The sequence below is a fragment of the Quercus robur genome, chromosome 3 (assembly GCF_932294415.1).
Source record: "Quercus robur chromosome 3, dhQueRobu3.1, whole genome shotgun sequence".
In the NCBI taxonomy this organism is placed as follows: domain Eukaryota; kingdom Viridiplantae; phylum Streptophyta; class Magnoliopsida; order Fagales; family Fagaceae; genus Quercus; species Quercus robur.
The window spans coordinates 524923-540496 of record NC_065536.1 but is presented as its reverse complement, the minus strand read 5'-3'; the positions used below and the strand labels follow the sequence as shown (position 1 = coordinate 540496).

The following is a 15574-nucleotide window of genomic DNA, read 5'->3' as shown; positions in this document are numbered from 1 at the left end:
ATCATCATAAAATAGATATTATGGATTTTAAATTTTATCTTGTATATTCAAAATAATTTGAAATACAAATGGACCATAAGGAATGGATTATTGTCATACTTGGCATTTAATTCTAATTTTTGACCTTCCATGTGATTTTAGGGTGAGGGCTTAGGCTTACTCATTGAAATTTGAAAATGAATGTTTAATAATTTTATTAGTGGTGAAGAGCTATGTAGATTAATTAATTGGCATATTCTAATGTTTTCAACAAAGACATCCATGATTCAAAATCCTCTTCCCAATTATAACTATAGAAGTAAAAAAGAAAAAATAGTATAAAAATTTATTTTGACAATTTCTATTGAATTTTCATAAATTTTCAATGATTAACTGTAGTGCACGTTTGTCAAACCTAAAAATACATCTATCTATGATTCATTTAGGAGTAATTATTTTCGTAATATATGATAAAACTATTATTTTAGAAGATTTGACTTCATACATGCACGTCTGATATAATTACTATTTTTATTTTATTTGTAAGGAGCTATGTAAAAGTGATGCATGGGTAATTTTATATAATATTTTTAAACCTAAGGATAGTTTAAGAAGAATAAATAATTATTATTGTAGGGGCAAAGGCCCAAAATCATACAATGGGCCTTGGGCCCCATACAGGAAGATCAACCACGTCCGAGGAGAAGACGTGGGTGCCAAAAGGGCTCCCAGCCCAGTTCTCGTGGACATGAAGACATTTAAAGGGCAGTCCAAGGAGAAATGTCTCCTCGGACTTGACGAGTATGGCTTAAACATGCACTCTGCCTACTAAAAGGACCCACCCCTACGGACATTAGTAACAAAGACGAGTCCCACAGACCCGTGGCAAAGAATCATTTCTCCTCGAACGTGACGAGTATGGCTTAAACATGCACTCTGCCTACTAAAAGGACCCACCCCAACGGACATTAGTAACAAAGACGAGTCCCACAGACCCGTGGCAAAGAAGGAAACGTAAGATGTTCAAGGAGAAGCCGCAGCTGCCACATTAAATGCGTGACAGCTACTTTTCTGGCCACATTAATATGGAGAAGACCTGTGAACAGTGTTGCCTTGGCTACCACAACTCACAGAAAGATAGAGGGGGTGTCCGATGGGACAAGCACTTAAGTGAGGGTCCAGATAATCAACAAGTGTAAGGCCATGATGGCTTCAAGGAGACTATATAAGAAAGGAAGTTCTCATGAGGAAAAGGACGGCAAAAAAAAGGAGAGGAGAACAGAGGAATAGAAAAATAATTGGAGACTTAGAGTAAGAACCAACAAACATCCATCCCACCTCCTTGGATTGAGAATATATGGACATTAACAGGATTTATTTGTGTCTAATTGTTGTGTAGCCCAACCTTAGCCATTGTCCACTTCGCTAAGACCCAGTTCTGTAGCCCACTCTCTACAAATTCATTGTTTCTGGGCTCTTTGGACCAAGAGCCCATACTTGTTGAGCTTGGGCCCCCAAGTTGAGACCCTACAATTGGCGCCGTCTGTGGGAAGAACTTGTGCCTCAACAAGTGCGACCGTTAGAAATGGAAGGATCAGGTCTGCGCCAAACGGGACCCACAGACTCCCAACGGCAGGACAACTTTCTTAACCTCGAACGGGAAAGAGATCAAGACAAGCGACGAGAGGGTAGCGTAAATACCTCCCATACGAGAAGAAGTCGTTCGAGAGAGAAAGGTCATGCATCCCAAAAGCGGGACGATAATAGGGTTCTACAGCAATAAATCGACGACCTAAAGAAGAAGTTGCGCCGAGCACAGCGAAGGCGTCCTTCCCCCAGTCCGGACACCAGCGATGAAGAGGACAACGAATACAAGCGAAGGTCGAGAACCCCACCAAGTGAAACCTTCTCCTATGAAGAAGAGCAACCTCACCAATGCGGCCACAAAAGTTCGTCTTACAAGGGCCTAGCAAACGACGCCATGAGTAAGGCCCTGGACTGAATCTCCCAGTCACCCTTCACACATAAGATAGAGGGGGCTGAACTTCCTCGGCGGTTCCACCAACCCACCTTTGCCATATATAATGGTTGGACGGACCTCGTAGAGCACGTAAGTCAGTTCAACCAGAGGATGACCATCCATTCCAAAAACAAGGTTTTGATGTGCAAAGTGTTTCCATCCAGTTTGGGACCCATGGCGATGAGATGGTTTGATGGCCTCAATCCAAACTCCATAAATTCCTTTAAGCAGCTAACCCAGGCTTTCGGCTCTCGCTTCATCACGAGCAGTAGGGTTCCTCGGCCCTTGGATTCCCTCATGTCCTTATCCATGCGAGAATGAGAGACCCTGAAGGCCTACTCAGATAGGTATTAGGAGATGTATAACAAGATAGAGGGCAATTATGATGACATTTCCATCAGCACCTTCAAGAGAGGCTTGCCGATAGAGCACGGTTTAAGGAAATCCTGACTGGGAAACCGGTCACTAGCGTGCGCCAGCTTATGGACCGAATTGACAAGTATAAGAGGGTCAAAGAGGACCAGCAAATGGGTAAGGGTAAAGCGAAGGTTGTCCCTCAGGAGAGGAGGGACTTCAGGTCGGACCGATTTAGAAGCAACAACCAGCCTAGAAGAGATTACATGGAGCAGCCTGGATCCGCCGGGGCGCAGGCAGTCCGCGTCGTGTTCCGGGATCCATTACATCAGATCTTGGAGAAAGTCAAGAACAAGCCGTTCTTCAAATGGCTAAATAGGATGGCAGGCGACCCCACAAAACGCAATCAGAACCTATACTGTCAATACCACCAAGAATCAGGGCACACCACCGATGACTACAGAAATCTGAAAAATCACTTGGACCAGCTGGTTCGAGAGGGAAAGCTAAGACATCTCTTGCATCATTCTAGTGGCTGACAAGAGCAGACGAGCGTTGAGGCAAGGCAAAGCACCTTGAGACCACCTATTGGCACGATAAATGTCATTCTCGCCGCTCTAGGAAGAACTGGCTCCCATCCTTTCAGAGTGATGTCGGTGGCCCAACTCCCCGTTGAAGTAGACGACTGTGAGTCTAAGTGTGCGTTTGGATCCACTGAAGCTACTGCGTTTCACGTTTACGTGTCAGCTTTTTTTTTTTTTTTTTTGTGACGCTAAAATGCTACTGTTCATCACTATTATGAACAGTAGCCGCAACTTTTGACCGTGAACAGTGTATATGTGCACTGTTCACAGACCCACAAATTACACTTTTTAGCAACTTTTTCATTAAAAATGGGTCCCACGATACTATTCACACATTTAAAAATTATTTTGCTACAGTGTTTTCAGTTTTCAGTTTTCAGTTTCAGCAAAATAAGTTCTATCCAAACAAACCCTAAGAGGGCTAAAGGGATGGCCTCGCCCATGCTCGGATTCTCGGATGAGGATAAGGTTGGAACTATCCAGCCTCATGACGATGCTCTAGTCGTCACACTCAGGATTGGAGGATATGACATGAAGAGGGTGCTAGTCGATTAGGGTAGCGCTATGGAGGTAATGTACCCCGATCTGTACAAGAGGCTGAAGCTGAGACCCGAAGACCTAACGGTATACGACTCCCCTTTGGTAAGTTTTGAAGGGAAAACCGTTACTCCGAAAGGCTAGATTAGACTGCCCATACAAACAGGCTCGGATATAGTAGAGGTGGGCTTCATCGTGGTGGACGCATATTCGCCCTATACCGCCATTATAGCTAGACCTTGGCTTCATGCCCTAGGGGTTGTTTCCTCAACCTTGCACCAAAAGGTGAAGTACCCGTCAGAGGGTCGGGTCAAAAAAGTGATAGGAGACCAAGCCATGGCCCGGCAATGTATGGTGTCTACCATCTCACGACGGCCGAGTGCCGAGCCATCAACCCCTACTGAGAATGGCTTATAGCAATTAACGACCCCGACCCCGTGTGGTGGGGGATCAGTCGAGGAGGCAAGTTTTGAGGATTTGGAAAAAGTTCTTGTGGGCTCCGATCTGAAAAGATTTTTTCAAGTTGGCTCAGAACTACCACCCCAAGAGAAAGAAAAGCTAATTGATTTTCTCAAGGAAAACGTGGACGTGTTTGCATGGGACACCTACAAGGTCCCGGGGGTCGATCCGAACTTCATATGCCATCACCTTAACGTTAATCCGGCCGTTACGCCTAAGAAGCAACCCCCTCGGCGACCGTCGAAAGAGCATGCTGATGCGGTAAGGGAGGAGGTGATGAAACTTAAGAAAGCAGGGGCTATTAAAGAAGTTTTCTACCTTGAGTGGCTGGCCAATACAGTTGTGGTGAAGAAGAAGAGTGGGAAATGGCGAGTCTGTGTGGACTTCACGGACTTGAATAAGGCCTGTCCGAAGGATCCCTTTCCTATGCCTCGGATAGAGCGATTGATGGATTCAACCGTGGGACATCCTCGAATGAGCTTCTTAGGCGCCTTTTAAGGATACCATCAAATACCCCTGGCTGCTGACGACCAGGAAAAGACAGCTTTTGTTACCTCCATTGGAAACTACCATTATAAGGTGATGCCTTTTGGCTTGAAGAACACCGGGTCCACTTACCAGAGGATGATGACCAGGATGTTTGAGTTGCAAATGGGTAAGAGCATCGAAGTCTATATAGATGACATGGTAGTAAAGAGTAAGTTGGTGTCCGAGCATTTGAGGGACCTCGGCGATATCTTTGAAGTCCTGAGAAAATACAGGCTGCGCCTGAACGCGTCTAAATGTTCATTCGGAGTGGGATCAAGAAAGTTCTTAGGCTATATGGTGACCCACAAAGGTATTGAAGTCAGCTCTGACCAAATTAGAGCTATCCACAGCATGCAGCCTCCTCGGAACCCCAAGGAGGTCCAAAAGTTCACCGGCATGATTGCCGCCTTGAACCGTTTTATCTCTCGTTTGGCGGATAGGTGTAGGCTTTTCTTTCTCTTATTAAACAAGTGGAAAGGGTTCGAGTGGACTGAAGAATGCGCTTTGGCCTTCTAGCAGCTCAAAGAGTATCTATCTCGACCACCAATCATGTCCAGTCCTGAAGCCGACGAGGTTTTATTCGCCTACATCGCCGTGGCCCCTTACGCAGTGAACTCGGTGCTGATCCGGATGGACAACGGCATACAACGGCCTGTCTATTACATGAGCAAGTCGTTGCACGAAGCTAAGATCCGTTACCTCCCCTTGGAAAAGGCCATCCTGGCGATCGTACAAGCCACGTAGAAACTCCCCCACTATTTCCAAGCACACACAGTTGTTGTTTTAACCCAACTCCCGCTCAGGTCTATACTCCGAAGTGCCGATTACATAGGGAGAATAGCTAAGTGGGGAACCATTCTTGGCGCCTTCAACATTAAGTACATGCCTCGCAACGCCGTGAAGGGCCAAGTTCTCGCGGATCTGGTAGCTGAGTTTGCTGAACCCTCACCAGAAGAAGGGGGAGGAATGCCAAGTAAGGATAAAAAATTGGTCGGCACAGTCTTTCAGTAAGGGCCCACCTGTTGGAAAGCATATGTTGACAGCGCAGCAAATCAAAGGGGCTCTAGGGTGGGACTCGTCTTGATTTCCCCCGAGGGGATTACCATCGAGAAATCACTAAGGCTAGGCTTTTCGGTCACGAATAACGATGCAGAATATGAGGCCCTATTGGAAGGAATGTCTATGGTCGAGAAATTGGGCGGGAAATCCATAAACATGTTCTCGAACTCAAGACTTGTTGTAGGACAAGTAAATGGGGAATTGGAGGCAAGGGATGAAAGAATGCAAGAGTACCTAGTCCAAGCTAAGCGCCTGCGGTCGCATTTTAACTCTTTTAGCCTAATGCACGTAACCAGGAGCGGAAACACCCATGCCGATTCTCTTACCATGCTGGCCACCTCTTTAGTTCAATGCCTACCTCGGGTTATACTTGTGGAAAATCTACACAGGCCCTCGGTGGTGAAGACCGAGTTTATGCATGTTCACAGCGTCAGGGCGGGGCCTAGCTGGATGGACCCTTTAATACTGTTTTTAAAGGAGGACGTCTTACCCGAAGAAAAGAGTAAGGCCGACAAGATTAGAAGAAAGGCTTCTCGATTCTGGCTGTCCGAGGACTTGAAACTGTATAAGCGCTCATTTTTAGGACCGTACTTGCTATGCGTACACCCTGATGCCATGGAACTTATCTTAGAGGAATTGAATGAAGGAATTTGTGGGAGCCATACAGGGGGCAGGTCCTTGTCCCATAGAGCCATAACCCAAGGTTACTGGTGGCCAAGCATGTAGAAAGAGGCACACGAATACGTGAAGAAGTGCGACCAATGGCAAAGGTTTGCCCCAAATATACATCAACCGGGCGAGACCTTCAATCCGCTGTCCAGCCCTTGGCCGTTCACGCAGTGGGGCTTGGATATCCTAAGGCCATTGCCTAAAGCAGTGGGGAACAAGAGATACCTTCTCGTCGGCATTGATTATTTTACTAAATGGGTCGAAGCCGAATCACTAGCAAACATTAGAGACGTAGATGCCAAGAAGTTTATTTGGAGAAACATCATCACCAAGTTTGGAGTCCCTCACACCCTAATCTCGGACAACGGTCTCCAGTTCAATAGTAAGGCTTTCAGAAGGTACTGCAGCGAGTTGGGAATTGCGAATAGATACTCCACACCGGCTTACCCTCAGGGGAATGGGCAAGCCGAAGCCGTCAACAAGGTCATAGTAAATGGGCTGAAGAAGAGGTTAGATGATGCGAAGGGGAGATGGGTGGAAGAGCTGCCCCATGTCCTGTGGACGTATCGAACCACGCCGCGCAGATCGACAGGGGAGACCCCCTTTTCGATGACCTACGGAGCCGAGACCGTCAGTCCTTTAGAAACAAGCTTCCCGACACTAAAGACCAGCTCATTTTGTCCTAATGGCAACAATGAGTTGCTGGAAAAAAGTTTAGATCTTATCAAGGAAAGAAGGGAAAGAGCAATGGTCCAACTTGCCTACTACCAACACAAACTTAAGCAAGGATATGACGCCAAGGTAAAGCTAAGGCCACTAGCACCTGGGGATCTGGTATTAAGAAAAGTTCTGAGCGCTGCAAAAAATCCCGCGTGGGGAAAGCTCGAACCAAATTGAGAAGGGCCATATCGTATCACTTTGGTGGCCGGCATAGGGGCCTACTTTTTAGAAGATTTGGATGAACATGTAATGCTACGTCCCTGGAATGTAAACAACCTGAAAAAGTACTATTATTAATAAAATTTCGTACTCTTGGTGTACCCTTCAATTGCGAAAAGCCTTGGTGTTACCCACTGTGCACTTTTATCTAAGTATTAAACAGAACCCAAGTCCCGCATAGCTCCTCGGACCACAGGCTTGGGGGAAATTAATCACTGTGCACTTTTATCCAAGCATTAAACAGAACCCAAGTCTTGCGTGGCTCCTCGGCCCATAGGCTTGGGGGAAATTAATCACTGTACACTTTTATCCAAGTATTAAACAGAACCCAAGTCCTGCGTGGCTCCTCGGACCACAGGTTTGGGGGAAATTAATCACTATGTACTTTTATCTAAGTGTTAAACAGAACCCAGGTCCTGCATGGCTCATCGGACCACGAGCTTGGGGGAACTTAGTCACTCAAAAAGGCACAAAATAATGGGGGAAGAGTCTTACTCTCTCATTCATACTTAGCCGTATTACTTAAACTGCGAATAATGGATTATCATCAGAAATCTAGTAACACAGTCGAAATTCATTCACAATGAAGACAAAAGTTGAAGCAGTAAAATAAAGTTCAAAGAAGAAATTATATCATTCATTAAGCTCCAAGATGTGACAGCTTACAAACATTAACAAAAGCTAAGAAAATGGAAAACAGAACAAAACAACTACAAGAGAAACCCTACACTAATGTCCTAGACTTTATCTTAGGTTGAGCTCTTTGCAGGACCTTCAGCCTCGGGACGATCACCTCCTGCTGTAGGTTTGGGTCCGGCATCCTTGGCTTGCGCGACAACGTCCCTTATAGTGAAGGGCATCCTCAGGTGACTTGTCCTTGGCTTGTGGCTGTGCCTCATCGTTCTCCCATTTCCCTTTAGGTATGATGGAATTGGGAGCAGTGGTTGGAACGGAAGAGGGCTCCTCTAGAGGATCCGAACCTGGAATCTCAAGAATATCCTCAGAAAAGAAGATATTCTCGATCCTCCTAAGGTCGGAGTCTGCGGGAACTGCCGCCTGGTCCATGGCTACTCCCCAGGACTCGGTGACGTAGTCCCTGCAAACCACAGCCACCTCCTCGGTCAGCCTGGCCTCAGTGTCCGCCACTCCGCGCTCATAAGAGGCTGCCACCGCAGCCTTAGCTGCCTCCTTGGCCAAACGAGCCGCCTCCTTCGCCTGTAGCAACTGTGCCTTAAGATCCGAGACCATTTGCTTCTCGGTCGCAAGGTTTATTTCTGATAAATAAAGCTGCTGGCACATGTCCTCGGCCTACTTCGTTGTGGTCTTAAGGCCCGCCTCAGCACTGTCCCGGGCTTTGAATGCCTCTTTGATCATCTCGCTTAAGCGCTTTTTTTCTAGTTTAAGGGCACCTGCAGCCTTCTCTGCAGCAAGGCGGGACTGAACCTCAGCGTTCACCTCCTCTCGAGAATTCTTCGCCCACTCCTCGGCCACGAAGACTTGTTGAGTGACCTGCACAGGAATAACGGAAGAATCATTAAAACAAAAACGATAGATAGACAAGCACGGAATAAGGAACTTGAACAAGGAAGAATCTTCGTTTTACCATAGCAAGGTCTCTCTTCAATGACATGAAGAGGTCCGGTTGCTTGGTGGCTCGAAGCCCGTCCATGTCACGAGGTAAAAGGAGGGGCTGCTGCAAGGCCTCAGCGAGGTAAGACGCCTGCCCCCGCTGAGACTCCCAGAGGGTTGCATCCCACGGGATGGGGGCGCCGTCCAACTCTAGGCGGGGAGACTAAGTGCGCTGCTCCCTCCTAATGGCAGCCTCCTCTTAGCTATCAATTGACTTCGTCCTTTTGTCCTTAGGCTCTTTGCTTTTTTTTTTTTCTGCTATTTGGCCTTTTGGGGGCCGACCTTACCCACCTCCAGTTCTTCCACTGGCCTTTTCCGCCTCAAGTTGGGAATGGGTTGTAGCGCAGGGTCAATGGAAGGAGGAGGAGGAGGAGGAAGTTTAGCTGGAACTTGCTCTTTAGGGGCATCCTTGGAAGATTGCCCTTTGTTCCTATTGGACATAAGCCCCCTCAAACTAGATCTTGGCTTTAAGTCCATACCCTCCTCTTCAATTTCTTGACTCATGTCAATCCGAGCAACTACCAGTCTAGGAGAGTGAGCCGCCGAGAAGCGATCAAGATCCGAGTCGAAATCTGAAAGCTCTACGGGCCTTGTTGATACCTCGCCCTCCTCGTTGAGATGGAAGCAATCGATTTCAGCTTCGAGGGACGAATGCGAGGAGTCAATTCCCTCCCCTGGAACGACTACCTCTTGGAGAACGCACTAAGTGGGCGGTTGGACTGGTGGTAGGTCTCTCCGAGCAAGGAAGCCCGGCTTAGAAACGTCAATACGGGCTAATCGGGGACTCCCAACCCTTATTGCTTGACCCACGTCCACGAAAGCACGAGAGAGAGGCTCGTAGTCTAAGATGAGGTGAACGGCACGCAATTGCCCATCCTCGCTCACAAAGATCTCGAACCTGAGGAGGTAGTTAAGAGCTTGGACGTTGACCAAACTTATCCTCGAAGTAGTGTGTACTTTGTCTGCAAAATATCCAAAGGGAGGGTTATGTCAATCCGAGAAGGCAAATAATCAAAACTGAGACCAAAATAAGTGAAAGGAAAACTCAAAACTAAGATCCCCACCGGGGGAGTTGACCCTAGAGTGCCCCACCTAGTGCTCCTGCCCTAACTGGGTAGCGAAGACCGTCGTGCCATGCTTTGGAGACAATCAAATAATCGTCCTTCAAGCCTTTGTTAGACTTGGGAAGGCAAGATATCAGCCTCACCTCGTCAGACCTGGATATCAAGTAATACGACTCATTAAGGCAATGGCACTTGTACAAGTGAACTACATCGTGCCATGAGAGGCCGAGGTTCATCTGTTCGTTTTGAGCGTCTACGCACCCTAAGATCCGGAACATGTTAGCGGCGCACTAGTGGGGGGCCAGCCTATGACCGCGCAAGTAATCCCTAGTTATCCTCCCCATGGGAATCGTCATTCCTACTTCTATGAAAGCGATCATAGGAATGACGACCTGCCCCGTTTCTCTCTTGGTTAGGATTTGGTCCGAGGAGCAGTATTCTAGACCCACTCCTTGCGAGATACGGTATTTGGCCCTAAAACCTTCCATGCCGGCCGGAGAATCTACTAGGTTCTAAAACTTACCCATCCTACTAACCCTAGGTGGCATGAAAAAAGGTTTGCTAATGGAAGGAGGCCGAGGAGAACAACAAAGAAGGAGAGTTAAGGAATACAGGGAAATGAACACTTATGGGAAACGCGAGTTCTAAACCTTTCGAGCTTTCAAAGGATCCATCGGGAATCTTTACAGAAATGGCTATGGACTTTTAAGTGTTTTGCGAGAGAAAGTGCTGAAGTGCTCTAGAACGCTTAAGTACCTTTTCTAAAAAAGGGAAAGTAATTCCCCTCAGAAGCCTTATATAGCAAGGAAAAAACAAACGGGATTACTCCCGCTCAAAGAATTGGAGGAATGTCTACCGTTGATTAAGCGCCCCACCGTTGGATACGAGGGAACATAAAGCCGCCTGGTGCAATTAATGGCGCCTCGTGGGCTACGAAACGCCAGTAGCAATAATGAGGCACATGAGACTGTACTCCCACTTGCGTGAGTCAAGAAATTGTGATAATTTATCCAATAAATATCAAAATCCCACATTTTCTCCTTGGATGAGAGGGAAAAATTGGAATTTTGAGGGGCTATTGTAGGGGTAAAGGTTCAAAATCATACAATGGGCCTTGGGCCCCATACAGGAAGATCAACCACGTCCGAGGAGAAGATGTGGGTCCCAAAAGGGCTCCCAGCCCAGTTCTCGTGGGCATGAAGACATTTAAAGGGCAGTCCGAGGAGAAATGTCTCCTCGGACATGACGAGTATGACTCAAACATGCACTCTGCCTACTAAAAAGACCCACCCCAACGGACATTAGTAACAAGGACGAGTCCTACAGACCCGTGGCAAAGAAGGAAACGTAAGATGTTCAAGGAGAAGCTGCAGCTGCCACATTAAATGTGTGGCAGTTATTTTTCTGGCCGTATTAATGTGGAGAAGGCATGTGAACAGTGCTATCTTGGCTATGACAACTCACAGAAAGATGGAGGAGGTGTCCGATGGGACAAGCACTTAAGTGAGGGTCCAGATAATCAACAAGTGTAAGGTCATGATGGCTTCAAGGAGACTATATAAGAAAGGGAGTCCTCATGAGAAAAAGGACGGCAAAAAAAAAAGGAGAGGAGAACAGAGAAACAGAAAAATAACTGGAGACTTAGAGCAAGAACCAGCAAACATCCATCTCACCTTTTCGGACTAAGAATATATGGACATTAACAGGATTTATTTGTGTCTAATTGTTGTGTAACCCAACCTTAACCACTGTTCACTTCGCTAAGACCCAGTTTTGTAACTCACTTTCTACAAATTTATTATTTCTGGCCCCTTGGACCAAGACCCATACTTGTTGGGCTTGGGCCCCAAGTTGAGACCCTACAATTATATATATAGGAGTCCTAAAAATAAATCAAATATATATAACAATTTAGATGTCGGCATAATTAGATAGAGTACAAATTAAGGTGTCCTAAGTTCATAAAAGTATAGTTTCTCAAAAAAAAAGTTCATAAAAGTATCATATTTATTTCCATGAACCTGAATGCGAAAGGGCATTTAGATGATGTCTGCATAGTTATACCAGGCACTAATGACTAGCTAACCCACAGATATTAAGCCCCACAAAGCACAAACATCATTTTGTCGTCAAACCCCACCCCCCATACTACAAGTAACCGGCGGCAACAACTATATCACTCATTGTCGTATTGGTGTTACTAGAATATCATTATCAATAGTATTATAATTCAAAGTTTGCAAAGAAAGTCACTGTTTTTGGTAAAATTGTGTGGCCACCAATTAACTCTCAATAATATAATGACTAAATTTTGTTTATTTATTTATTTTTCACTTATTACAAACTTGCAAAGTGTTGTATATGAGTATTTACGGCTAAAATGGGTATTTGTTCCCTACGCCCAAAACAAGCAAGTAGCAAAATGTTTCTATTCTGAAATTATTTAGCCATATATCCTTGTTTCATGTTGGGAGTTCTAATTATTTTTACTTCATTGGTATCAGAGCATGGGAAGCACATTTGTTTTCTTGCTATTGGCTTTGCCTCCTCTGGCCGAAACATTGATATTTTCCACTTAATTTTTGGTTTATTTATTCAACTAGTCACTGAGCTAAAAGGTTAACATTGTTACTGACAATATTGGTTTTTGTTGAAATGTATTATATGAACATAAATGAATTGTAAAAATTTATATGTCTTTAATAATCCAAACTTACAAATTACCCCCACATCGAAATCTCATTGTGAAAAAATCTCACCATTACCAAACAGATGTGTTTGTTGGTACTGCATTGGTTGATATGTATGCTAAGTGTGATATGTACCCACCACCACCATCATACAAAACCAATAATATTCCATTTCCACCTTTACATCAGACTATAAAATAATAATAAAAAGAAGGGAAAAGAAAAAGAAAAAAGGAAAAGGAAATCTTAAACACTTTGACACACATAATGAAGAATCAACTGTCCATCAACGACTATAAACGAACCCCAAATCAGAGAAACAAAAAACATATTGCCGTTCACAGTTCACAACTCCTCCTGCCCAAAAAAAGTAAAAATAATAAGATGCAAAATTGTCAAAAAGCTTAAAAGCCCAGCTCAGCTCATTCATAATTTAGTGAAAAAAGCAGTCCATTTATTACTTATTAGTCACAATTATTAAGACGAAAACAAGAAGTAAAGTGCAGGTAACGTCAAGATCACGCGGGGCCTATGCATTAAACGCTATCTATGACCATGAGTCTATCAATAACCCAAACTCGCAGCCAGCCCCAAGGCTCATGACTCATGAGTGAGAGAGTGACATTTGGGGCGCCCTATCCGCTTTTGTTTTTACTTTTACAAATACATTAACAAATCATCTACTTGTTACCATAAAAGAAGTTGTTAATTCAAACTTGTTCAACTTAGAAAAAACGATCAAATTGCAATTTCAAGTGAGTTCTTTTTTCCATGTTGATTTCTCATACCCCACGACGATTTACCTTTATGAAATTTTTATTGATATATATTTTTTTCTTTCTTTGGATGGACACAAATTTTAATCATTATAGCTTACCCACCATCCTATACAAAAAGAGTAAACGTATCGATATATATATAGAAACTAACTCATCCACCTGAAATGTTTTATATTGTATATATAGAAAGTAATTCATTTATCCTATATAGTTTTGAACCCGACTCTTGCCCCCACATTCTACAAACTCTTATACATGTGTGACTATCGTACAGTACAGCGGCTATATTATATATTGAATTATGCAAAAAAAAAAACCCATCAAATGGAGATGAGCTATTTTAGACAATTAGATATTATTTAAATAGATAACATTTTTTGTTTCTGTTTTAATATATCCTTCTTTTAGAAATATTTTACCATTTTCAGTCAAAAAAGAATTTAGCTTAGCATTAAAAAAAATGGTTATACGAAATATAAAAATAAAACAGTAGCAAAGGGGAGAGAGAGAGAAGTGAATGGGCGCTTACAAAGATTGAAGTTCACTTGGTGATAATATAGAGAGCATAAAGTATCCCAGGGATATAGCCAAGAATGGTCAGCAACAAACAAATCCAAAACTCGGCCTGAATTAATTAACCACGTGAAAAATGAATAAGAAAGAAATATAAAAATATATGAAATGAAATGAAATGAGATGAAATAAAATAAAGAAAATGAATGAATTAGGTACCCGGATACCAAACTTGAGGAAAACACCAAGAGGAGGCAAAATAATGGCCAAGATGATATCAATGCAGGTAGCAGCTGACATATTTCTTTTCTTTTTGTTGGAATCGAAAAAGAGTAGTAAATGAAAATTGGTAACTGATGATCCAATGACTTATATTACTTGTGTGTTGTGTTGTGTTGTGTGATAGAAGAAAGTGCAAGGAGAAACAGGTGAATATATAGAGTCAGTCATACGTACGGTTCCCACGTGCTGTCCATGCATTGGATTTGGATACGTGAAAAATGAAATACTCATATATAATTCGTAATATTCGCGGTTCCTTAGTGTGTAAATTAAGTGTATCACTTTTACTTTTTTTGTAAAGATAGGATTGTAGGAATCATAATAAATGGAGGAACTACGTGGCAAAGCCAAAGTGTTCCATGTGCCCCTTTTTTTTAATTCCTATTGGACAACTACTTTTTTCTTTTTTTATTCTTGGCTACCGCTGCCGACATCCTCTTCGCTCCACGCGCCTTTGCAACTTTCTCTATCCTATTTTTGGCTTCTAAAAACTTCTAAAACTATATCTTTAAATTTTTACTAGCGTTTTTGTTAATCTTTTGAGATTCGTAGGAAATTAAAATGCATCATTTTCATGTTTAATTGTAAATAAACAATTTCGATTGGCAATGCATGATGTCCTTCTAAATCATTAAAAAATATTGGAAATAATTATTTTCGTAATATATGATAAAACTAGTATTATTTTAGAAGATCTGACTTCATACATGCACGTCTGATATAATTATTATTTTTATTTTATTTGTAAGGAGCTATGTAAAAGTGATGCATGGGTAATTTTGATATAATATTTTTAAACCTAAGAATAGTTTGAGAAGAATAAATTATTATTATAGGGGTTCTAAAAATAAATCAAATATGACAATTTAGATGCATGTCGGCATAATTAGATGGATACAAATTAAGGTATCCGAAGTTCATAAAAGTATCATATTTATTTTTCCATGAACCTGAATGCGAAAGGGCATTTAGATCATGTCGGTTAACCCACAGATATTAAGCCCCACAAAGCACAAACATCATTTTGTCGTCAAACAACATCCCCCATACTATAAGTAACCGGTGGCAACAACTATATCACTCATTGTCATATTGGTAGATCAGTTACTAGAATATCACTCAAAGTTTGCAAAGAAAGTAACTGGTTTTGGTAAGTTGTGTGGCTACCAATTAACTCTCAATATGTAATGATTCAATTTTTTTTTTTTTTTCACTTACAAACTTGCAAAGTGTTGTATATGAGTATTTACTAAACTATTAATAAAATATTTGAAAATAATTTTGATTGGATGTTTGGCCATAGTTGGTTATGAGTGGGGGCAGTAAGGTGATATAGAAACAATAAGATTCTAATCTAAAGTTATAAGAACAGAAATCAACATAAAAAATTATTGATCTATAATTATTGTAGCTCATGAGCTACAAGGTTTCTAGCTATTGGCTTTGCCTCCCTTGGCCGAAACAGTGATATATTCCACTTAATTTTTGG

General features: G+C 43.0%; 1 protein-coding gene across 3 annotated transcripts in view; it reads right to left on the bottom strand.

The window, feature by feature from the left end:
* LOC126716584 (hydrophobic protein RCI2B-like) overlaps positions 1-14212 on the bottom strand; it is a 42131-nt gene extending 27919 nt beyond the window's left edge. The window contains exons 1-3 of one of the 3 annotated variants that reach the window (XM_050417411.1): positions 14023-14191; positions 13820-13915; positions 12501-12868 (exon numbers count right to left, since the gene is read on the bottom strand). In XM_050417411.1, coding sequence (XP_050273368.1) covers positions 13832-13915; positions 14023-14103 — 165 coding nt within the window. In that variant the 5' untranslated portion in view covers positions 14104-14191 and the 3' untranslated portion in view covers positions 12501-12868; positions 13820-13831. Of the gene's footprint in view, positions 1-12500; positions 12869-13819; positions 13916-14022 lie in introns of those variants that run through there. The other 2 variants (XM_050417413.1, XM_050417412.1) reach the window with 2 other exon arrangements.
* Between the last annotated feature and the right edge of the window lie 1362 nt (positions 14213-15574).